The 26,445-nt window shown below is 37.3% G+C and overlaps 3 protein-coding genes across 3 annotated transcripts in view; all 3 read right to left on the bottom strand.

Moving 5' to 3' along the window:
• The window catches only part of LOC105387081 (tubby-related protein 4), a 40,429-nt gene extending 28,000 nt beyond the window's left edge, over positions 1-12,429 (bottom strand). The window contains exons 1-2 of the mRNA XM_038113845.2: positions 11,957-12,429; positions 4,895-5,059 (exon numbers count right to left, since the gene is read on the bottom strand). Of these exons, the coding sequence (XP_037969773.2) occupies positions 4,895-5,059; positions 11,957-12,052 (261 nt within the window). The 5' untranslated portion in view covers positions 12,053-12,429. The remainder of the gene's footprint in view (positions 1-4,894; positions 5,060-11,956) is intronic.
• A 130-nt stretch (positions 12,430-12,559) lies between these two features.
• On the bottom strand, positions 12,560-21,495 carry LOC105387057 (DNA polymerase theta). Its single transcript, XM_011557727.3, has 9 exons — positions 19,214-21,495; positions 18,939-19,063; positions 15,400-17,321; positions 15,161-15,311; positions 14,895-15,076; positions 14,651-14,820; positions 13,744-14,071; positions 13,180-13,444; positions 12,560-12,956 (listed from the first exon to the last, which is right to left on the bottom strand). The coding sequence occupies exons 1-9, from the start codon at positions 21,319-21,321 to the stop codon at positions 12,661-12,663; spliced, it is 5,547 nt and encodes a 1,848-aa protein (XP_011556029.3). The 5' UTR covers positions 21,322-21,495; the 3' UTR covers positions 12,560-12,660.
• Positions 21,496-23,379: 1,884 nt separating this feature from the next.
• LOC105387056 (UPF0415 protein C7orf25 homolog) lies at positions 23,380-26,318 on the bottom strand. Its single transcript, XM_011557726.3, has 8 exons — positions 26,052-26,318; positions 25,790-25,973; positions 25,510-25,646; positions 24,924-25,096; positions 24,481-24,692; positions 24,195-24,329; positions 23,929-24,071; positions 23,380-23,540 (listed from the first exon to the last, which is right to left on the bottom strand). Exons 1-8 carry the CDS (start codon positions 26,199-26,201, stop codon positions 23,457-23,459), a joined length of 1,218 nt encoding a protein of 405 aa, XP_011556028.3. The 5' UTR covers positions 26,202-26,318; the 3' UTR covers positions 23,380-23,456.
• Positions 26,319-26,445: the final 127 nt, after the last annotated feature.

Raw genomic sequence — 26,445 nt, 5'->3', positions numbered from 1 at the left:
CATCTGCCGATGTGGAAAAAATGTATCGACAGATTTTAATACAACAAGACCAACGAGATTTGCAATTAATTCTTTGGAGAGAAAATCCATTTCAGCCTTTATGTGTATATCGTTTGAACACAGTTTCGTATGGCACGGCCTCAGCTCCATGGCTTAGTATGCGTTGTCTTAAACAGCTCGCGGCGGAATGCACGGATGACGTCATCTCACGAGTCATCAATGACGATTTTTTTGTCGACGACTTAGTAACAGGACATGATGATAAGGAACAGCTGTTACAAATATGTAACGAGGTTTCAAATGTATTAAAATCGGGCTGCTTTCATTTAAGAAAATGGATTTTCAATTCAGACATTCAAAATTCTCAAAGTATATTTTCGTCTAAAGATCTATCGCTCGGTGATAATTGTCAAACGAAAACTTTAGGTATGGGGTGGTTTAACAATTCCGATGAATTAAATTACTCGACAAGACACGTTAAAGACATAACTCCTGTTACTAAACGCACAATTTTGTCTACAATTTCACAAATTTTTGACCCGCTAGGTTTGCTGGGCCCTACTGTCATTATAACTAAGATTTTAATGCAATCTTTATGGCTTTTGAAGGTCGGCTGGGACGACCCGTTACCTACGAATACTTTAATAAAATGGCATAATTTTGTTGATAAACTAAAATATTTAGAAACAATTCGTATACCTCGTCACATTAAAGGCGATAATTGTTTACACACAGATTTACATATTTTCTCTGACGCGTCACAGGCTGCTTATGCGGCGTGTGCTTATGTGCGTACCTACACAGATAACTTACCTGTAACAGTGCGATTGTTGTGTGCGAAAAGCAAAGTAGCACCCGTAAAACCGGTTAGCATTCCTCGTTTAGAACTATGCGGGGCGTTACTAGGTGCACGATTATACGCAAAAATCACTGAGTCACTCAGATTAAGTTTTAATAAAGTGCATTTCTGGACTGATTCGACTATTGTGCTTGGGTGGCTTCGAATGTCAACAAGTTTACTTAAGACATTTGTGCAGAACAGAGTAGTGGAAATCAATGAATTAACTGGCGATTCGCAATGGTTTCACGTGGCCGGTAAACAGAACCCGGCTGACATGCTGTCCCGCGGGCTCGCGCTGGACGAGCTGCAGGCGGCGGACATGTGGTGGAGCGGCCTCGAGTACTTACGTGATAACAACTTTAACCCGTCACAGGAGAACGTCACAATAAATACTGATAACATCGAATTACCGGAATTAAAGTTAGAAAAAACAGTATTGGTGAGTCACACTCAGCCTGAAGAGTTTCCTTTTCACCGTTACTCATCTTTCGTTCGAATGCAACGCATAACTGCATACATTTTGCGTTTTGCACACAACTGTCGGTCGAAAATAAAATCAAATCATATAGTCGGTGAACTAACGGTAGACGAGTTAGATAACTCCACTAGGTGTTTAGCTCGATTGTCTCAACAACAATCATTTCCAGGCATTGCAACTGATCTAACAAACAAACGCAACGTAAAATTTCCTAGAAATATTTCTAGCCTAAATATATTTTTAGATCAACATAACCTCATTAGGGTCGGAGGCAGATTATGTAACTCCGAATCTTTTTCATATAACAAAAAATTTCCAGTTTTGTTATGCTCAAAACACAACTTTACTCGGCTGCTATTTATACATAAACATTTAGATTTGCTTCATGCAGGGCCTCAGCTGTTACTAGCCGCTATAAGGGACAGTTGGTGGCCGCTTAGGGGACGCGACTTAGCTAGACAAACAGTTCACAAATGTGTTAAGTGCATGCGTTTGAAGGCAAATACTTTACAGATTCAAATGGGTAATTTACCTACTGAAAGATTAGAACCTGGGTTTCCTTTTATGCGCTGTGGCGTTGATTATGCTGGGCCATTGTTCATATTAAATCGCAAAGGAAGAGGAGCTAAATTAGAAAAATGTTATATTTGCCTATTTGTATGTTTTGCGACTCGAGCCTTACATTTAGAATTAGTAACCAGCCTTACTACTGAAGCATATATATTGGCAATTAAAAGGTTCATTTCTAGGCGTGGGAAACCCCTAGAAATCAATTCCGATAACGGGAAAACGTTTGTAGGCGCTTTAAAAGAATTTTCAAAATTTTTAGACTCAAGTCAAGGTGACATAATTAATTATGGAGTAAATAATCACATTAAATTCACATTTATACCACCATACTCACCGCATTTTGGTGGATTGTGGGAGGGGGGGGTCAAGTCTTGCAAGTTTCACTTACGGCGAGTCGTAGGGAATGCTAACTTAACGTACGAGGAGATGAGCACAGTATTGGCACAAGTTGAAGCTGTCCTCAACTCCCGACCCATGTATCCTCTGTCCACAGACCCCAATGATCTACTCCCACTCACACCAGCTCACTTCCTCATTGGCCGACCGCTCACCGCTCCAGCTGGCGAAGACCTGACGGCTACTCCAACGCTGCGCCTATCACGCTATGATCGCGTGGAGCAGATGCGGCAGAACTTCTGGACGAGATGGTCGAAGGAATACGTTTCTGAACTCCAGAAGAGAACGAAATGGCAGACACACAAACACACCCTGATTCCTGATACCCTCGTCCTAATCAAGGAGGACAACGTACCGCCACTTCAATGGCGTCTGGGACGAGTGCTGCAGACCTTCGCCGGGGGCGACGGCATCTCACGCGTGGCCAGCATCAAGACGGCCACAGGCATCATACAGCGGTCATTCTCCAAGATAGGCCCGTTGTTTCCTCAAGAAGATGACCCACTGATGACCCATACACCTCTTTGGAACCAACCGGGTGCTTCCAAGGCCGGGGGCATGTCGACGCACCTAACGCCATCTGTTGGCAGCCGCGAGAACTAACGATGACCATGGAAGGGATGCGCGAGGGCCGGCGGCCGCCACCCTCCTACCAGCACTGTCACTCTCTCATCTACCTCGACTTCACACATTGCCAATTACCTTGTACCTCTGTATTTTTGAAAAATTATAATAAATTTAAATTCAAAATTAAACAAATACCAAAATTCATTGAAGAGTTCCCTGCCCGCTGATAGCTAGCCTAGGATCCAAGTCAGTAGCCGCAACAACCGTCGTTGTACATCTTGGAAATTTCCTTATTTGTAAAAAACAATCCTAATCTTTTTAATACATATAGAAGTGAAAGATACAAATATAAGGTCAGTGCATTTTCGAGAGCAACAGCGCTCTTCGATAAAAGTGTATACGGGATGGCTACTAGAATTTTTAATAATATCCCCAAAGAAATAAGAGAGACTGATGATGTAGATTTGTTTAAACATAAACTAAATAAACTTCTAGTAGCCAAAACATACTATAGTATAGATGATTTTTTTAATGACAAATTTTAATGTAAATACTACCTACTGACATGCATGTTTATTATTTACAATTTTTTTTTTTTATTATTATTATTATTTAGGTATATCTTTGACATTTATAATTTTATTCTCAGACATGCATGATTTCACACTAATAATATGTTTGCACGCCCTACAAGGGTAGAATGTAGCAGGTCTTCTCTGTTTTTCTGTAACATCTTTGTGTACCTACGTTCATGCAAATAAATGATTTTGAATTTTTTGAATTTTTTTTTTTTGAATACTTATGAGTAGTTATATGGAGAAGGATAGAAATTCTCAATTTAATTCCCACGATAAAGCACGCCCTGAGAGCTAGCTGTCTGCGAGGAATATAACGCAGACAAGTTCGTCCCAACTGTAACTAAACTCACGTTCCCTGCCAGCAGTCGGACGAAATAAAGAAAGTTCTAGCACCTTTTGTGACGAATCACATTGTGAAAGTGATCTCGTCTCCTTCAAATTGTATTCGTATCTGAAGATATAATTTATTTAGGTAACTTGTATCGAACGAAACGTGTCTGAAAAGTTTTTCATGATCTCTGAAAATCCTATTTGAGAGTCACAAAAATATTATAAGTAAATTCTAATGAAAACATTGCTTAAAAGCGTTTAAAAAGTGTGATGTTAGTTTAGTACTACTTAAGAATTCATCTTTGCAAAACTACATTCCGCATTCCCACCTCGCAGTAATTAAAAGCGGACCAACTGTTAATTTGCTTGCGAAAATTATGAGCTCCATAATGAGTTTCTTCCTTGCTAAAACGTAGTAAAAAGAGAATATTAAAAAGGTTCCTTTCATATATGAACGTTATAAGAACAAAGGATAATCCAATTAAAGGGCGCTACAGTCAAGAACAATCTTTCGTCTTTCTTGACTCTGCATATAAATAATATAATAACTGAGTTAGCATGTAGTGGGCGTCTTGTTATCTTCTGAGACGACTCTTTAAGGGTTAAGGGCGGTAGCTTCTTCAGCTAAATTCGTCTAACAATTGCTCTGCAGTGTCTTCAAGCATTTTCTTAGTGGAGATACTCACGTCAACATGTGAGCTACTGCTTACGAAACCATAAATACTTCAGAGTATCTACGATTCATAAAGTATTCCTGCTACCAGGGGCCGGGCCTTTTGGTGTGGACAGGGTTGATAAAGACTTCAGCTTAAAGCGTGTGAAACGTTAAATCGACTGCTGATGAAACGTTTTAGACTCTGTTTTGAAGAGTTATGGGATCCAAGAAATTCTATACCTATGTAATTAAAACAAAACAATCTGGCGCAAAGAAACCTCTTCCTCCAAAGTGACAATGCTACCGGAAGACCTAGCACGGGGCGCAAGACAAGCACGCTAAGAGGTGACAAAAGTTTTGCGTCCCGCTCATGTGAGAACATGGCGCGGTTTTGAGAAGGTGAGCAACGGAGTTTTGACGAGCGCGACTTTGCGTGCAGTGCTAGGCCTTCTGGTCAGGTTTCTGTGCCAGAGACTCACATCAGAGCGGTGCCCCCTCAAGTTGTAGTTGGTCCGCAGAGGCAGCTCGCTGGGGCGGCGCGCGTGCGAGGAGGTGAACGTGACGCCGACCACGCCGCGCACGTTGCCCGTCGCCAGCCAGCCCTCCTGGTAGTAGTTGTTGCGGTTCAGCTTCCAGCCCTCCTCCTGTTGGGTGTAGTATGGGATTAGGGGCCTATTGCTTTGTATACGCAAGAAAGTTTATGCTGTTTAGCTTCCACAGCCATCCTCTTGTTGAAAGGTTTCAGATTAGATAGATAGATGGAGCTATAGAAAAAGGCGGTCTTATCACTAAAAGCATATTTTTTTCAAGACCACCTTTGGGTGTTCTGTTATGTTCAAATAGGGCCAAATGATTGTCGACGTCTGATAGGAGATGATACCCAAAGAAGAAGTATAGTTGGTAAGATAAGTAGTAATAGTTTAGTAGTAAGCGCAAGGAAAAGTTAAGTTAGGGTAAGTATAAAGTATTCGCAGTCGTGGCTCCACCTTGATATACGTACATAGTTGGTCGTACGTATTTTAGTTTGAAGCAAAAAAAAAATCTCATTTGTTCGAATGGGTTCAAGTCAGGCGAGTCAAATAATTATTGAGAGCTTCAGAAAAGCAAAAATAAAGTATTACAGTAATTAGTAATATAAATATTTTTTGAAACTACTGTTCCCGTCTCGGGGTAGGCAGAAGTGCATTAAATTAGTTCTTCTTTCGAACAAGGTGCAAAATGCAAGTGTTTTTTTTAAGGCTCTTAAGATTTCATGATTCTGGTGTAAAGATCTGCATGTGCATTATTAATTTTAGACAAGTGTACCTCCTTTCCCTTCGTGTTTTATGTTACACAGTACACAGCTCTAATTTTGGAAAGAAAGTTAAGTATGCTAAGTTATAATTTTTACATAAGAATGTTTTTATTTATTTTTAACTCTGAAAAGAAAATGGTTCTGACAAAGTACCAAGTTAGCTATACATATTAGTCATTTCAGAACACGCAAACTATGATCATATTACCTACGACTCAAAGTAAGCTTTTAAAACTCTTTCGTATCCTATACTTCTTCATAGATAGAAAGATACATAAACGAGTAGCCGAGGCAATTAATGAAACATGCAATGTCGCTAAACTACCAGGGGTCCACAGGTAGACCGGAGATCGAGGCAAAATTGCCAATTATCCAGGATTTACGCGTCGCCTGATCCCGACGAGAGGGTATAAATCCGTCGATCGGTCATTAACACTATTAAGACACATATCCGTAGGTACAAATTAATTTATATAAGAGAAACTACAAGTTCACTATACACGCGCGACGTTAGAAATAAAATCAACAGGTAGTCGATTTGCCGTGGGCGTCTTTACCTTACGCTATTAATGTAACCATCGATTTTCAGTCCCTTTTCACTACAGCGGGTGGAAGTAGGCAGGTAACCACGTAAAAGCGCCTGTTATTAAAGTTGCAGCCCTTGTGCTGATGGTAATTGTTTGTGGTAAGGAAGTATATTAAGTAAAGTAAGGTAGTAGCAGTAATAGTAGGAAGGTAGGTATTTTCAGGGATTTTCAAATTGCAGCCGTCAGCCGAGGCAGTCGGTGTGTGGATTCATAGTTCCACATAATCACCACGTATTATATTGTCCATGTAAAAGATTGTTAAAACATGAAACAAATGTATGTTCTGTTTCAATTTCCAGTAAAAACATAACATCGTCTCCTCTACGGATATCGGATGGACTTACCCTCTTCACCAGTAATACAAAGACAACAGATATATCAAATGCAAGCGAGCCTTTCTAAAATATAAAACTGTAGGTTGGTAACTGAAATGAAAGATAAAAAAAACTGTCTCCCTTTCTTAGCTAAAAATGATGTTGTTACTTACATTATAAATACTTAATAGAGTCGTAACATGGCTAGGAAACCATTCTCAAGGTTTTTTTCATTTAATCTCTCTACATACCTACACATGTTTTCTGCGAAAATCTGGAAACAGTGAAACAACGGCCTAAAAAAAGGTTCCTTGGCCTACATGAGCAATGAGTACAAGAGTCGACTCAATCTCAGATATCGCAAGAAACAATCAGCGAAATGGCGGCACCAGAACACAGTCGCAATACGCTGCCATTTTACTCACCTCGACTTAGGAAAAAGGGTAAGGAATAAGGAATAAAACCTGACTTGGCAACAAAGTGAAAACAAAAGAAGGTGAAAAAAGTCCCTAAGCAACTGAAATTAAACGTCGCCGTCTCTCACTTGTTTATTTGAATAACTGTCTTGGCGTGGAATTTTAAGTCGAAGTAGCAAGTATTTCTCTGTAAGTCCCTATAGTATACTTTCTTATCTATCTAGCTTTTTAGTGGCAACGGAATAATCTTACTGTTTTAAAACATAGATAGCATGTAGCGGCATAGATACTCGTATAATGATAGGGATTACCTATGGATGGGGCCATCAAACCGTAAATTAAGACTGATCGGCATAATTTAAGCAGGCAAAAAGTGATTTATCCTTTTTAATTTTCGTGGTGCTTGTGAATAGTGAAGAAAGATGCGATGGTAATGAAATGACACCTACTTTTTGATAGCATCACAGATTCAATTAGATTGAGAACCAAATAAAATACACAACATGTGGCTGGTGATGGTTTCGTAATGCAGAAAAGATTTCCAAGAAGACATTTTAGTAACTCGGTTATTTAATTACACAAGAGTACTACACCTCTACTAGGTACTTACCGAGAAAAGTGAATTTATGTATCTAGTACGAGTCTCTCACAACAGTATCAGTATCGTGAACTGGAGGCACTCAGATATACTTAATTAACGTAGTTTGTTCCTACCCGCAAAGATTAAACTCAATCTGAAACTTTGAGAAGTTCGATATTGGTGTATTGCTAGTGTAGCGCTACAACACCAAATATTCGCTACAGAACAACTAAGTTCACTAGAGCGAAACCATCATCGTATGGAATACGAAACGTAGGTACCATAGGGGAAACCCGTGCATCCAGGGAATTATGATGAAATTTGGAAATAAGTGAATACCTTTAATTACCTACCTTTTGTTTAGGTATATCAGATTAAATAAGATTAGGTTTTTATTAGTATTAGTAGTGACTTGCACTCGTATTTACATTTGTTTTTCGCTTGCATTGACAGTATAGTGTCAGAGCAAGACAGCGTTATATGTAAATACTTACGTTTAAATATTTGGTAGAAGTCACCCAAAAGCTGTTAGTTTTCCTCGCAATAAACTATATGCCTTTGCAACCCGTCATCACCGTGCGAGCATTTTTTGCTTCTGTAGTGAACACACAGGCAGGCTTCAGGTGGTCATTCCTTATGACGAAGTTTCGGAGCTCTGTTGCGCGAGCCACGACTCTATCTAGTTGTAGACTCCTCTACAAGTCCGTTATGTTACGATTGCACATAGGCACTCGTTTGTCTGTTTTTCGTCACACCACTGGCCGATTCCCCGATAGTACCTACCTATTCGCTTACAGAGCGTGACACTAACTTTACCAAGTTGGCTCTACAGGTAAGTACGTGCAACGTTAGTAGTTACAACTTCCTTTCCGTGCTTCCATACTGCTGAAGCCGCATCGCCATACGGGAAAACTTAATGAACTTTGAATTGAATGTAATATGATCCCTATACTACGCAACTTCAACCACCACGGTTGCAGACGGCAAAGGTTAATAAATTTGCTAAAACAGCTGCAACATGGTTTGAAACAAAAAAAATTATAGCTAATGGTATTTCTGTCGGATCGGTTTAAATTAAAAAAAAAATGTTACCCATCCCACAAACAGAAGGGCAATGCGAAGAGTAAAAAAACAAAGTTTCGACAGAAAGGTCCCTACATCTACATACCTACTAATCAACTGCGCACGGGCCTAGCGGTGCAATGTGGAGGGCTCATTCAATTAACCTTCCTTCGCCTCCACAGCTTTTGACCTACTTCTAGGTACCCATTTCTATTCAACACTGTGTCTGAAACCAGTCTAATTCCGCAGGGCAGGCTCAAGCCTATTTGCTCAGGGTCAATTTGGAACCCCGGAAAAACTTTCCGAACTCTTAATATAAACAAATTATTGGATTAGCATTTAAAGCAGGTGTTTAACTTACTGGACGTCGGACGATGGCTGACTTTTTTTTAAATAGCTTTACTTTTTCTTTGTGAGAATAATAATATTATCAAATTAAAGTACAATTCTTCAATAAAGTCATGAAAACTTTACTTACTTAAAGTTAAGTAAGTAAACTACTATTTCATTTTAACAGTCATGTTAAAATGAAATAGTTACTGATTGATAATCTATGTGTATTTAAATAAACGTTAGTACCTTATACATCTATTAAATTCCAGCTTTTTAAAAATAATTAGTAAGTTTCCATTACTGTTTTCATTAATTAATAATATGGTTTGTATCTTCATGATGTGACCAGGCACTATCATTGATCTCGGTGTGCTGTGCGTTGGCTCTTAGGTACTGGCTCTTAGTGCAAATTATACTGTAGATTGGTCTTCTATTTCCCCAGAGGGTACATGTAGAGAAGCACTTCTCAGTTAATCACGTTAGGGATCCCAGCAAACGAGGTTTACCTACTGAAGTTACCATGTTGTCCAGATTTCTCTAAGTATATCTTAGACAAGTAAACCACATAATAAACAAACACCGTGGTTGACATATATTATCTCTGAAGTATATTCATGATGTCCAGATTTCTCTATACTTAAGTAGAATATTAAAGTCGTATGGGTACCTACCTAAACATAATTCTTATGCAATTAAATAAAGCTTACATTATAAAATGCATAAAAAGTAATATAGGATATACCTACTTAGATATAGGTAGTACATACTGGAATTAGAAACGTAGGTTTATACGTAGTAGCTTAACTTAGGTACCTCATACATACCCGAGGGAAATAAGACAGAATCCTGGAAATCAAATAAGGTTTATATTACAATTTCCTAGCGCTTATTCATCATTCATGGGCTTACACATCATTCATGGGGAACTGTATACGTTTTTATAATAAATTATCAAATGAAGCAATAAACCTTACTGAGCAAAAATTTAAGAATTATGTTAAAGCTACATTATGTAGTAAAGCTTACTATAGTATAAATGATTATTTAAACGACAAAAACGCGTGGTCTTGTCCACCTCAGCTAAGGCTATTGAAAAAAAAAATGAAATGGATATAGGTACTTAAGTAAAATTGTAGGTACTAGATATAAGTAAAAATTGTAATAGATTATAAGGAAAAAGTTGAAAAGATGCTCGAGGAGTTTCTTTCGCCATTTCTTTCCTTCTCAATGACGGGGCCTTTGTGAAATGGTGGTAGATGACTATCGACAAATAATTGTAAAATTTTACGTCGATTAAACTATTTGAATTTGAATTTATTCCCTCCCTCTATCAAGGGGAAGCATTATCTGAAGGAACAGGCAGAATATTGTCAAATGGCAGACAAACAATTCCAAAGCTCAAGGAAATCTTCCCACAAAGGTGACTGCGGGCGCCGAGGGAGCTATTGGGAATAAATCTACGGTCAGCATTCGGCAACAACTGCCATGTAGGCTCATTGACGAAAGACAAAACATGAGTTTTTCATGCATTAATGGTTATGAAATTTACAAGACTCATCGTTGAACCCTCCATGAATTTCTAACAGAATCACCTAGCTCATCATTTCAAAATTAAGTAGGCACAAAAATATTAGTCTTGTCTTTTTTAGGGTGTTATTTAATCCCTTGCAATAGGGCCCCGAAAATGTTTTGAATTTGACTCTAATTACTTAAAAAATGACTCCGTTTTGACTTCGCGATTTTGGCCCCTGCACCTGTCTCACTCGATTTCATAACCATTTCCTAGCACGCGGTCGGGTGCGGGTTAGTGAGTTCAGGCATTAAGTTTTATAGACAAGCAGCCTTCCTCGCGATGTTTCCTAGTTATTTTTTTCGCGATTTATTTTTAGAGCTCCATTGATTGTTTGGTATCTTAAGAAACCAATTGAAAAATCTTTTTTTCACTACTAGGTAATACATCTAAGCCAGGCTCTAAAAAATGGCCTAGTAATTATACCACCATCTACCTACATCGATCGAATGTGGCCTTATTTGATTCGTGCTATTTGCTAATCATAGTTTTAGATGTTATCAAAATTGAATATCAGTTAAGTTCAAATTGACTCTACATTTTAGTAACAAAAAACAATTGTATGTTTTATTTTGGATTTTCCCAAAAATACGATTTTTTCTTGTAGTGAAAACCGTTTTTGGATTTCAAGATTAGGCGTTGTTAAGCTATTCTCTTAAGTACCAAAATATTATGCGATTGCTTTTAACAATACTTATACTTAGATATATAATTCTATGTAAATTATTTAATAACTACTGCGGAATTATCCATAGTCTGCTTTGTAGATTTAGGTTTTAGACATTTATTTCCCATAAGTACATAATGAATGAAGAATACAAAATGAATTTATATATGGCTGAAAATTAAAAAGTACTTATGTAAATTATAATAATATGTACTTAAGTAACTATGTAGTATATGGTCAACGCTAGTAGGTATGATAAGACAAGTTAGGTACCAACACATTCATGATAATTTATTAAATAAGTACATCGATTTTCTATTATGCCCTATAATAACGTACTTATCTACGTGTCGGTCAGAATGTGAACCAATCATCAGTTGTAAATAGCCTCTAACTCGAGTTAGGTAAGTACGAATACAATTAGTTCATTAGCCAATATCTCGCTTCTATATTAGTTTGAAGAGTTAAAAATAGTTTCACCATGAGACATATATTTTAGAACAGCACAGAAAGCTAATAATAAGGATGGAATCGAACATCTAAGTTAGTAGATGGGTTTTTTACCTTTGGATAGACTTTAAGTTTAGAGAGAAAGATTTAAGCTGTTACAATGTTATATCATAAATCATGAATATCATTCATGGCATGAGACCGATACTGTTTCTAAACCGAAAGCTTAGTTATAACTGAGTTGTAAAATAGCGGAGTGTATGATTACCTCTGGCAGTTCGTCGGGCACCTTCCCCATCCACGACAGCGACAGTATCGTGCAGTCACACTTCGCATTAACGTTCCTCTCGAAATGGAGATGCATTTTCTCTCCCAATTAACACTTGTTACAGGAAAAACATGAAAGCAAGACCACTTTGTGACACACGCGTCGGCTATCAGTTTTGTCGCCACAGTTTTTCTATCACGTACAGTCTGAAACGCGATACATTTTCGGAGAGGTTTTTATTTGGCGCTAGTAACCTCCATTGGTGGTGTGCGTCGCGGCGCGCTGGCGGCTGTGACGTGAGGGGTGACAGGCAGTCGGGAGTGCTCCATATCGATTGGGCGCGGGGAAAGCCGCGCGCAAACCGCTGCCGCCCTCTAGCGCTCAGACGCCGAACAAGGAAAACTCACTCCCCACTTGAAAACACAAGGCACATGTTGCTACGGCTCAAAATTATACACTCAACGCGAAACAATAAACACCTCCCGACTGATTGTTTGTTCTTTCCCACTCAATGCTACTCACGGCTTACTGAGAATTGGGCCTTTGTTGTTCGATTTAATCTCAATTAATGAGCCTGTGGTTGGGGAAAATAAAACGATTAACTATCTAAAGTACGGTTTAATGCTATACCCGTTAAAATAACAATGTTCTAATTTAGTATCACAGACGGTGCAGACTGGGTAAAAGCAATACTTATAACTAATTCATGATTTTAAATCCGTGAGGGACCCCCAAGAGGGCCCGGTTTTCACTTTGACGGGTAAAGGCACGTTCAGTCGAACCGTATTCTCCATCACGTGTTTCAAGATTGAAACGAAATTATGTTTGTTCGCTTCAGGCACTTCATAGATCAGTTCATCGTGCATTTGCAGGATAAGACGGGGTTTGTTGTGATCGTCCAATCCGTCGGTTCTGTTGTCTATTTCACACATGGCTGCCTTGGCGATGTCGGCGGCTGAGCCCTGGATCGTGGTGTTTACGGCTTGCCTCTCCGCTGAACCTGTCATTAAACATCAAATGGTATTAAATTTCCGAGTCAATGATCTGAGGTATTTATAGATACCTATGAGTTTTATATTTGCTTCGTGAATCACAATTATAGTTAGGTACTAAACGAAAATGGGTATGGTGTACTACCATCGACCTATGCATTCTTCTTAGCGTATTGGTGACAAACATTGGCTACAATTTGTCACCTATGTATTTACTATGTAAGTACTTACTTTTCTTGGACACAATCTTGCTATTGATATCGGGAAGATACCGTCGCCGTTTCATTAGAGTTTGAATGTATCCGTTTTTCCTGCATTCTTCAATAACGCTGTTAATAAACACCTTTATGGCCGGGTACGTTCTGTGGAACGTATCCATAAATACTGCCGCTTCCATTTCGGTAACATCTAGCAACTGTCCCAACGTTTTGTTTCCCATTCCATATATTATTCCGTAGCATAATTGTTTGGCTTTTTGACGAAGATCATCGTCCACCTTAAAATATGATAAATCATTTTAATAAAGGCAGTTGGTGATGGTGATGGTCCAGTTCCAATTTGATAAGAAAATTAGCATAAGTTAAAAGGTCGTTGCGAACAGTAATGCAATACGAGTGAGGAGGTCTAGTATTTTCAAACAAAAGAAACCGGACGGCATTATTTGAACAATGGGTGAGAAGTTTGAAACTTAGTACAAAGAGCCTTTGAATGCGATTTATGCATTTTTAAACAAAGCCCTAATTAGTTTGCCGTTCATTTGAACAGGGTTTAACTACACTGTTGTAGGTAACTTACATCATCTTCAGCCACACAACTCCAGGACGCGGCAATCGCCTTGAAAACATCCAAGTCGGAACACATAATTTTCGTAAGCACCGCATCTTTGCTATAGTGCGTCAAAATCCTCATTTCCAACTGGCAATAATCAGCAGACACTATGACGTATCCCGGACTCGCTTTGAATATATTTCGGCAGTTGAACTCAATTATATCGTCACAGTGTTCGTTGCTCTCTTGTAAATATTGGGCAGGTATCGAGAACGTTCTCGGCACATTCTGTAGGTTTGGCTCGTGCATGCATATCCGCCCGGTGCAAGTAAACATCGTGTAGGCCGGGTTTACCCTGGGAAACACCACCCCTGAATGACTCGTCAATAATAAATACGGCGTCTAAGTGCCTACGACGATGTTAAACTAATAAAAGCGATTCTAGTAAAAGGAGGTGACGGAGGGTCGACTAGTAACATAACATAAAATTAATAAAATATGGTAAGTATCAAGGATATTTATACATAATTCAAGTAGTTTTTTTGAACTTAACCAAAGGGTTGTTATAATTTTTATATTTAAGTATGAATGACAAACATGTTATTGTTACAATGGAAAGCAATTTCATCTGGATTGATATAAAATCGCTTAGCTTAGACGCTTTCAAAAGGGTGTGGGCGAGAATAGACCTTCAGCCGTACAAAAGTTATTCGCCCATTTATCTTACCCTGTCGAGAATTTATAACTTAGGATAGGAGGTTAAGCTAATATTTATAGTAAACTACATAATGTAATAATATCATACTAAATAGTTATTTACAGGTAAAAATGGAAATAAAATATTAGGGTTGATCAAAATGTAATAACAGACCATTTTTAGTACTTAATCAAATTACACTATCGTAAAAAAGATACCATAAATATAGATACGTACCGATTCCCTTCGCTGTAAATAACTGCCTTTTCCGTCAACGGGTACAAAGTTTTAGTCAAAATAGAATTGAGTTTCCTCCAGTACATCACGATGCTTGATAGAGGGGTATTGTGTGTCGTCAATACGCTTTTCTTTGTGCTTACTTTATGTCCTTTGTATATGCCAAGTACCTAAAACAGAAAGTAAGTTATCCGTTTGATAAAATATCTACATACAAAAGAGATAAACTAATTATTAAACACACCTTTGCAACATCTTTGGAAGAATTGAAATTAAAATGATGTCCACATATTTTATACGCATTCTTCTGTAAAATTTCTTGAGAGTCTTTAACATCTATAAGTAGTTGAGAGGCTAGATTTTTATCTACGGTCAATCCGTCAAATTCACAATTTGCTAAAATTTTTGCTACGTGGATTTCTAGATCTGAAACAAGATAATAAAAGTATTCAAAAAATATGTTTAATGATAAAATAAGACTATGTAAGGAAAGACAAACAATTCACAGACCTAACACTCGTTGATCTTCTGCATATTGTTCTTTTAAACATTTCCTTTGTACCTCTGCTACCTTCCATATAGCCCATGCGTTTACGCATGTCTCTGTTAGAGAGTTTTTGTATTTTTTCGCCGACAAGTCTATGCCACAATATTTCTTTGCCTAAAAAAAATAGGTAAAAATATAAGTAATTCAGCGACAGATTTATGAATATCAGTAAGTACTTCCACGTTTCCTTTCATTTACTTACCAGGTAGTGTAAAGAAGGTACCTTTTCATCACTATTTATTAACCATTCTGCTAAGGAAATATCAAATGGTAAGGTTGATAATTGTATGCCGATATTCTTTCTAAGTATTGAATGTATTGATTTGGAAGATAACACATCTAATTGTAAATTATCAGTAGTGAGCCATTCCAAAACTTTTCCAAAAGTAGTTGAGGACTTATCGAAAATAGATAAATCAAATGATATGACACAGTCAGCTTCCAAACATATAGTTAATGTTTTGATAACGGATCTGTTCGTTTTATTCTTATTGTGACTTTCTGGGTTGATTTTCAGAACATTACAACCAATAATATCAGTAACAGGAAGCTTTTCTTCCGCTTCCACGTTTAAAAGTAAAGACGCCTTTTTGATACCAAATAGCTTTTGTATTTTTGACGTGACATCAGTTTCTCTCAAAATGTAACAGTTTATTTTATTTTCACCAACATTCAATGTGAATTGTTCAGATTTATTGTTATTTATTTTCGTAAATGCTTGCTTTATTTCGGAGACGTTAACCGGTAAAGTCGGTTGATCAATTTTTTGCTTTTTAACTGCTGGTTCAAGTAATGTACAGACTGGGATATGTCGTTTATTTGTTAAAGTTTGTTCCTTTTTAAATACATTTATTATTTGTTCATTCTCAGTAGTTGGGCTTGAATTACTAGGAGTACTACATACTTGTTTTTCATCGTCGTAAATCAGCTTAATGTTTTCATCTTCGTCTATATTGTAGTCTAAAGCTGATTGAAATGCATTTAAAATGGAATTTGTATTTATGGTAAAATCGGTAGGCTCTTTTATTTTTATATTTATTTTGTCGATACTGGTTTCCAACAGTTTGCTGGGTATTAAATCTAAAGGCAAGCTATCTTCGAAAAGACTGCTATTATCGCCGTCAAACGAAAAGAGGCTAACATCTTTTTTTGTACTGTTGCTAACTAGAGACGACGATTGTGATGTTTCTAGTTTATCTTTTTCTTCAACATCACAAAAACTCATTTCAGGGGAAAATATTTGGTCTGAGATTCTGCTTTTACTTGTATTGGAAAATCCATTTTCTGTAAAATTTAAGGAGTCCCATACAATTTCCTCTTTCAACATTGATATTTGGCTTTTTATTTTTGTTAAAGTAGGGCTTTTGGTATTTATTGCATGAGGAATAGCGTTTAAATTTGTGTTGCTACTTTCAAATTTATTGTTTAAAGGTTTTTTATTGTCAGAGGTATCAACTACTTCTAGGGGATAGTTTTCGGTTTCAATTTTAACTGTTTTATTCGAAATTGTGTTTTCACCCTCTAGAATAATTTCATTCACATTTTCTGTAACCTTAATATCTGTTCCGGGGTCTCCATGTGTATTAATATCCACAGTATCTTGTTTTGCGTTTATATCAACCGTTTTGTGTTTTAGTTTTTGGCTAAATTCATCATTGCTAACACTATTAGTGGCCTGGATGCTATCTGTATTCGGATTTTCCTTATTCCATTTAATGTCGTTAACTCCAAGTTCATGTTCCACATACTTTCGAGCTTCGTATACCAGATTTTCAGCAGCTTCCCTTGTGGTCATTCCACAATTGCCCGTAATCCAAACGTTTTTAATTTTATTCCGTTTTCTTATATCACTGCTATCATCATCTTCTCGTTGTTTTTCACTTTGAAATGGAACTGCTTTAACAAGCGAGTTCTCAATTGCATTAATTTCACCAGATGCAATACTAGCTATAGTTTCAAACCCAGCATTAAAAAGAGATCGAGCTCTTAACCCATTGAGAGAGGGTAACTTCATGAGTTCTAATAATTCAGAATGTATTCCAAAATGCAACCTGTCTTGAAACTGTGAAACCAGCATCTCCATATTTTTCCATCCCAACTGATGGCAGAATACTGTAACCATACCTAAAGAAGAAACATAGTTTTTACCTTAATCACAATGTTAGTATAAAGACGAAAGTTTGTAAGTGTGTATGCTTGTTACTATTTCAGGCAAAAACTACCGAACGATGTCATAGTGAAAAATGTGATAAGTAAAGTATTTCGTGAATGAATTTTCTCGGGAAAACTTTTAAGTCATAGCAAAGCACTCGGTAACAACTGTCACTACACTCACGGGCAATGAAAAAGTTCCACTAACAAAATGCCGATACCAAATATTACCGTTTTTAGTTAGTATTCTATTCTATTCTACTCTCTGTGGGGGTGTAAGTCTAAGTACCTGCACCTGGCTCTCTCGAGTGGAACCTTTGTGCATGTCCCCAAGGTCTAAACTGCCTTTCTAAGCTCGGACCATTTCCCACCACGCTGGTCCACTGCGGGTTGGTGGGTTCACATTTATCTAGATATGCAGGTTTCTTCACGATGTTTTCCTTCACCGTAAGAGCGATGGTATACATTGTACTTAAGTTAAAAGAACTCATTGGTACATTACAGCGCCGGGATTCGAACCCGCATCTCTGGTGTGAAAAGCGGGCGCTTACCGAACTGAGCTACCACCGCTCTTTTAGTTAGTAATAGCCTGGTGCTTTTTTAAATGTACTCCAATGTCAGTATGACCGCCGTCGCATGCGGACGCAGATTTAGTTAATTGTTTATAAATTATTTTATCTGATTCGTGTATCAGCATTTCTTCTAACTGTGTCAAGAGTGAGTTACAAACATGGATTAGTGAACTTTGTACCATCATGTCGAACGTGGAAGCGAGCCCGTTCAACCGCAGCTCCAGGACTGCCCGGAGCCCCCCTCCCACCTCCCACTGCACGGGGGACCATCAGCATCAGGAAGAAAAATCCGCACCGCCTGTGATAGAAGTTATTTCGACCCCTGAGATTCAAAAATGGATGACCCATATAGAAAGTTGTCTAAATGAGGTCTGCATTTCGATCCAAGATGTGTGCAAGAAGCAGCCAAATCCAGCAAACAGCCAGCCTTCCTTTGCGGATGTTATCAAAAAGGGTAACAGACAGGCCATTAGACCTTCGAACTCCAGCTCTATAGCCATTTTCCCAGAAAATAAAGAAAAAAGTAGCGAGGAAACTAAAAACTTAGTCCAAAAAATAATCAGTCCTGAAGAATTAAAACTGCACGTGAGTAGCGTCAGGAAAACAAAGAACGGTGGCGTCATTATTAGCACTGAAAGAAAGGAAGACATCCAGAAACTGAAGCAATGCGAGAAGTTCAACTCTGCTGGCCTAACTATCTCAGAGGTCAGCAAACGGATTTTTTATTTACATTATGTGCTCTTTAAGCATACCTGAGATACAAAGTGCATAGCGTACCTTAGTTCAGGTTTGATTAAGTATATTAATTTAAGTTCTATAAATATCATATTTAGAATAGTTATAATTTGTATGATTTTTGTGAAATTTTAATAAATTTATCTATCTAATTATCTTATCTTAATGTTGCAGAAGGCGTCATTAAGCTAGCTTTTTCCGTTTAGAAGTAATTTGGTGTTTTTCTCAGTGGAACCTTTTTATTGCCCGTGAGTGTAGTAGGTAATTAAAATCAATGTCTTACCCGCAAACGTAGCAGCTGCCTGCTGAAGACTTTGAAGAAAACCTCGAGCACACTGAAATTTTGCTGCCACTTCATACAACGGAACTTCATTGACAAGATCCTGTAGAGCCAGTGCTGTGTAAAACCTGCAATATAATTATATAAACCATAATTAAAGACTCTCGACGATATTTATGTAACTATTTAAATACTTTAAGATTTGTATCCTGAGCTTCGAACATTCCTATTTTTTTTAATTTTAGATTTAAATACGATAAGTAATTCAATCAATTTACCTCTTATGAATATTCATCTTGTTGGAAGCAGTAGTCATTTTGTTATTTCCTCTAACACATCGTATTATGAAGCTCTCTTGTACTCCAACCAATTCCCCAACTCTTTTCATAGCTCTTGTCAATGACTCCCACAGTGTGAGCAAGTGCAGCCAGTCTATGTCCCCCCACTGGCTACTGACACTGTACGGTGTTACCAAATAAATAAGATGTAAGTCTGTTTCTAAAACAAGGCACTGTCTAGCTTTTTGAAGCTCGCAAAATAATGAGAGTCCATCATTTGGAGCCATGGAAGAAGACAAACATGCTTTGCCCAATGATGTAGCCACATACTTCTTCACTTCAGAATCATTCTGAATTCTGATCAGTTCGAAATTTTTTAGTTCATCCAAGGTGTTCTCCAGCAAACACTGCTGAGTATCTGTTAAATCTTTTTGGGTGAATAATAAGGTGCATTTGGAATATGAATCAAGCTCATCTAGTGTGCAAGCCACCTCACTAGCTATCATTTCTAGGACAGCTCTCATAAACTTGTCTTCACTCTCTATACAGCTCTTAACAGGTTGTAGTGCACCCATCATCAGATTGAATCCTATATTTTTCTCCTGTTCTGTGCATATTAATATGCTTTCTCCTTTTACGTCTTTGCCCATTCTTCCAGCTCTACCAATCATTTGTTTGTATGTCAAAATATTCATTGGCTGCCTTTGGAATACTGGAGTCCTTATGATAACTTTTCTAGCTGGCAAATTTACACCAGAACTTAAGGTGGAAGTTGCTACTAACACTCTAATCGCCCCAGTTTTAAATGCACCCTCAATGATGTCTCGTTCATCAAATGTTAGACCAGCATGGTGGTAAGCAACACCAAATGAAATTGTATTTTTTAAAACATTGTCTAATCCCACTGGGCATGATTTTAGCTGTTCTAATACTTCTAAAATACTGTCAGACTTCAGTTGGTTTCTCATAATTTTTGCCATATCATTACCTGAACAACCTATCTTGAAAAAGGATGATGCAACATTCTGGGCCAAACTTTCACATCTGGCTTTTGTCATACAGAATATTAGAACAGAGCAATCATCTTTTATGGTATCAAAACAAATTTTCAGGACTTGATCATTTCCAAAAGATGATTCTGAATCTTGCGGGGCTTTAATTTCATTTCCATCTTTATCATAGTATTTATTTCCTACCAAGCAATACTCATCTAATGGAATTGGTCTGAATTGAGTTACAAATAACTCAGCATCTAGCCATCTAGCCAGAACTTCTAAGTTAGGCAATGTTGCAGACATTCCAACTATTTGTATGTTTGCTTCCTCTAGCTGAGATGAAACATACTTCACTTTTGTTAGTAGTAATTCCAGTATGTAACCTCTGTGCGGGTCACCTAGCAGATGTAACTCGTCAACTATGATTGCGCCCAAATCGGTGATGCTTCCATCTTCTAAAAGTCTGTTTACTAAACTGTTTGCCTTCTCTATGGTACAAATAGCGACGTGCACAGCCTGAAGCCCACCAGGGGGCGACTGTGAGCCCATAAACCCTTCCACTCTGATGCCAGAACTGGATAGAATATCTTGCAAATAAAACATCTTCTCCCTTACAATAGACACAAATGGCAAAATTATAATAACCTTCTTTTGTCGCTCAAGGATAGTCTTAATGGTGAGAATCTCGGCTACAAGGGTCTTCCCTGCTGATGTTGGTGCAGAGTAAACAAGGTTACAACAGTCCAACAGAACCTTAGGATTTCCTAGGCAACTAACCTGCCACTCAAACATTTCTGTTATACCTCTGCCTTCATACTTCCTCGCTATTTCAGCCGGTAAGCCCCAACATTTAAGCTCCCGACTTGTTTCCTTCGCTGTGGCCGGAAGTAATGTTTGATTTATCTTACACATACTTGTATCCAGCAGAGTCTTATTCTGCACGGATAGGTTCGTCTTCTTACGCAGTTTTGATTCATTTAAATCTTCAGCCGTATATTCTTTAACTGCAATAAGTGAAGCTTGCAACGCGAAAGTGTTATCGAAACAACTATCCAAAAAACCCACGTTTTCAGCTACGAACTGTGAATCGATTACGTTATCATGCTTATCCATTATTTTATAAAGCCCACAATTACATTCTATTAGTCTTTAATCACTGAATAATATATAAATCTACAACAATACAACTTTTTAACTATTAAAAACTGAATTATTTTGAATCCGAACAAGACAAACAAAACATGGAAATTTGACAGTGACAGCTGACAGATAAACAAAAAACAGCTGAGGTACGTTCAAATTTCATTTAATGACGAAACCCTTTATTTATGTAAAATTATTATTCTGATATACATAATTATTATTATTTTATGTTCGTCGATTCCATCCATTCATTCACACTGGACTGTAAAACTTCTGAAAATGATTCATTAGCCCATATTCATCCATTGTTCAACATGAAGCTCTGAACTCTGAACTCTCGGCCACTACCGGCTACCGGCTAGCGATCTCGTCGGTACCTACCTACTACGCTGCTGTTCATTGTCTTCACTCAAGAGCTTGTTTACTCCTACTACCACAATACTTCTAAGCCATATCCGAAACTATTAAACCAGTAATTACCTACCTACACCTTGCCAAGTTAGACAAGTTCTAGTATACAAACGGAACACTTTTTGGGCTTGTAGTCGTTAATTGAGTGCCATGTAGGTATACAGGTAGGTACAGTTCCCCAAAATTGATAATGCACATAGGAATCTTCGTCATTGTTCGGCAACGGTCGTATTCCCGAGCGTTAGAAAACTATTATGTATTTAGAGTGGTTAAGTGCATTTTCTTCATGAAATTTTAGTAGAATTATGTAATTGGTGCTAAAAGATTTATCAGTAAAGAAATTTGATTCGATAATTCATAATATTCCATAATATTAAAATTTACTTCGAAAATGTTGCAGTAGGTACTTTTCAAGTGTCTTACTGAAGCTGATGTAAAGATGGATGAAAGAAGGTTTGAATAACACAAGGTTTATATTATAAGGAGACATGGATTTCAAACACAGGTTTATATTAAAAATTTTAAATCTCAGTTCAAAAGTATTTACAGCACTGATTATTTCACATTAATAAAAATGTTTACATTAAAATCTCAGTTCAAAAGTATTTACAGCGCTGATCATTCACAATAATATTACAATTACAAACTTGGTCTTTTGGGTGTGGCTTTATTGGCAAAGTGAAGTCTATCAATGTGACGTATATTTTATTCTTAAATGTGCCTCATAATATGGCACCGTCAAAAATAATTAAAGTTGAAATTAAATTCACATTTGAAAAAAATAACAAGAACGATGTGTAATTGCAGCTCTTTATAATTCCACAAAAGTAATACTGATCTTGACCTTGAGACCCTTGACTGATCGGTGACAGCCACCGACCGCCCAAATTGTTTTCGATTATGTGTCACATGATATTGACTACTATTTCTTTCGAACAAGGATCAAAATGCAAGTGGCTTTTATGATTCAATGATTCGGGTGTTTCCGGGAATACGACAGTTTGCGAAGATTTGCATGCGCATTATTAATATGGGAGAACTGTACGGTCAGTTGCATAAGTTGTTATACCTACATTTCTGTACCTTGTCAAACTGACGAAACGTCAATGCTTCAATGAATCGATAGGCGGTTTGTTAGATTGACAAGGTTCGAAAGTGTATAGCTACTTATACAGCTGACTGTACTATGTATGACGTCTATTTATCTAAATATAAGGTATAGAAGTGGCTCCCCCATGTGGAAATAATAAGGGCGCCCTTATTAATTTCTACTCTTTCTGTGAACAGCTGTACAGTGGTCCAAAATTTATAATGCACATGCAGATCTTCACACCCGAATCATTAAATCGTAAGAGCCTTAAAAAAACACTTACATTTTGCACCTTGTTCGAAAGAAATAGGAGTCAATATCATGTGTCACATAATCGAAAACAACCGATCTGTCAAAGATTTCTATGCGCATTATCAATTTTGGATCACTGTACATTTATAGATATTTTCCCGTAATCGATCACGGAACCTCTGGCCATTGAACTGAAACAGGGCCAGGCTTCACCTTTAGCAGGTACACATTAAAATAAGTAAAACCCTTATATTTCCGTTCTATTCATATATATATATATATATATATAATTGGTTATTGCTTATAAATATCACAGGAAATAAGGCAGTTTAGCGGTTTTTCGGCACCAATGTCATGAAGTTATTTTTGTAGCGGATCCTTCTTTGCCTTCTGTAAGGGCTCTTGATTCATGTATGTATGCTGCATAAGCAACTCCCTGTAATAGGTTAAATATTATAATAAGAAGATAGAGGTACCTATTTAATTTGAAGAAAAAATTAACGTATTTATAGGCTGCTATGAACACACACTCTGCGCTTCATACATTACAGCGATTGTAATGTATGAAATAACTAAGATAAAATTGTATGAAAGAACATTTCAACTTGCTACCCAGTTGCCGCTACACGGATTCGTCATCGACGCAGATAGACGTAACTTTATCGCGATTCGCCGTAAATACGCCGCTGTGATTGGTGGAATGCGGACTAAATGAGTTTATCGACGCCGATAACGAACCCGTGTAGCGGCCGCAGTTGCGTATGTCTTATCATGCAACGCATCTGTGTCCCAGCAGCCTTTAAATAAATAAGTTTTGTATATACCTGCTGTTCAGCAGATCTCACAAATCCTTCATTAGCGGAGACTGTGAGTGCCTTGATTCTGTGACCAAAGTTAAATATAGTTTTGGATCTCAATCTAACATTCCCTCGGACTTGCAAACTTCGTCTGGGGTAATCATCTTCACCTTGAATGGGATAAAAGAAAGTATAATACATTAATTAGATATACAGAAATATCTACATCAAATTCACAAATTAATTTATCACTTTCCCATCAGTATTGGGAGAAAATGCAGTGGCAAACATACCTCCAAAATCATCAGGTAAGATGCTTAACATCGTTTTCAGTTCCTCTGCCCGCTGTTTCTCCATTGGCCCACCGAGGGTTGTCACAATCTTTTCAAAGTTATCCCAGGCTGTTTGACAACAAACTAGTTTTTTACCTGAAAGTAAAATTTGAGTGTGAAACTATAGTCACCTGGACCCGTGGCACAAGTCCGAATGCGCTCGACAAGGCATGATAAAAAAAACAACAAAATACTTAATCTACTGAGCTGTATAATAGTTGATAAAAAGGTTGAATCATGTCAATACCTTCAAATAACTGTTCAAGTACAGGCTTCACTGGCCTTTCAGATTCCCATTCAGATTGTTGTGTCAGAACTTCTTGTTTGAATACATATTTGCAGTGGCCATTAGTCATGTTGCTGATATAGGCCATCATTGTAGTGACATCCAGGTTGAGGGTGTTTATTTCTGGATGTTCACTCATGCAATGTGTCACATCTTCTAAGGCACTTGGGTGTCTGCAAAATTAAATTCAATGTTTAGGTTACATACATAATGATTATGTAAATGATAATTATAGGTAACTGGCTGATCTATTATGATTTTAAGACAGATCAAACTTCTGCAACAGAAATACAAAAATAAAATGACAATAAACCATTTTCTCAAACTCAGCTGCTGAGGTTTTTTCTCAATGCTTATCCATTTATTGATAGCAGTGCAATGCAATTTATAAAACACAGTTATACCTGTTTTGTACATCTAATTCTTCATCACTATCTTCTGAATCCCACGAGTCATCATCATCATAGTCTTCGGGTAAACTGGAATTAGGGATGATTTGGCCCTTTAATACAACTCCAATGGATTGTAATTTATTTGCTAATCTCTCCTCAATGCCACTAACAAATTCAAATACAACCTGCAAAACAGAGAGAGGAAAAGTCAGTATTTCTATTAAATAAATGAAAAAAAGTGCTTAAATGAAGGGTAGTGTGTTAGTGATGGTCTCTTGGCAAACACATCACTTGGCAAAAAATGTGTGTATCAATATACCTCTACGTCTACCAGTATTAGATAGATAGATAAATATTCTTTATTTGTACACAAAAGCATGGACAAAAATTAAAAAAAAAAAACTTATTCTAACACATATGTACAAATGGCGGCCTTATCGCTTAAAGCGATTTCTTCCAGGCAACCTTTGGGTGGAAGGATATTTCGATGAAAAGGGTTAAGTGTACTATAGAATTATTACAGGAATTAGTGAGTATTTTTTATGTATAATCTCGTCTTTTTACTTAAATAAACACAACAGGTAAAGTAATATAAAACCTTTGGGGGTTGATACATGCAAGGGTACAACTTGGCACATCTCATGTAGTCCTCGGCTTGGTCTAGAATGGACCTAGCACCATAGGAAGCTTTTCCGGAACTAAGGGCGGATAGTGACTTTGGGTTTCTGGCTATTACTGAAAAGAAGAAAAATATAACTTTAACTTGACTTAGTCCTCTTCCACATTGTTCATGGGGGTGGGGACAGACTCGGCAATAATAAATTGAAATTGTGAGATCTACAATCTAATTAAAATTAAAGAACTAAAGTAAAAACTACCTTTTGTCCAAATTTTCCCCTCTTCACTGATTATGTCTATAACCAACTTTGTGTCTTCATCAATATGGAATATTTTGCACACTGAAACAGTTGAAGGCCGCAACGCGCACTCCACCATTGCTCCGAGGTGACGAAGATTAGAGCAGGCTAGTTGTTCTATTTTTATTTTATTCATTCTCTGTAACTGAATATAATGGAATTAGTTGATTATTTTTATACATAGAGCTTAAGCAGATATAAGGGTTAAAGGACAGTAATTTACCTTTTTGAGAAACTCTGTTTCTTGTTTGATTTTACGGTGTAATTTCATCACCCCATCAATGTTATGAATCTCTTTCAATTGAGCCATAAGATTTTCTCCGTACTTGATCTTCTCAAGCAAGTTTATCATCAATTCCTCAGTGTCTGCCATAGTTTTCTACAATATTTGATTAACTTAGTAGAAACTCGCTTCCGTAACTTTCTAAAACAAAAACAATTTGTGTTTTTTCATTTATTTTCATTTGTATTTTGCTCAATGCTCACTGCTCACCTATTTTGACAGTGACACTGACATATTATCCACAGAGTAAGATAAGAGTACTTTTCACCACAGACAATATAGTTTACAGAGGTACTCTATGGCACTATTAAGGTGCCGACACACTAGCGGACTT

Source organism: Plutella xylostella, chromosome 9 (genome assembly GCF_932276165.1).
Source record: "Plutella xylostella chromosome 9, ilPluXylo3.1, whole genome shotgun sequence".
Taxonomy (NCBI): domain Eukaryota; kingdom Metazoa; phylum Arthropoda; class Insecta; order Lepidoptera; family Plutellidae; genus Plutella; species Plutella xylostella.
The sequence above is the reverse complement of the archived record's forward strand: the minus strand, read 5'-3'. Positions and strand labels throughout refer to the sequence as shown.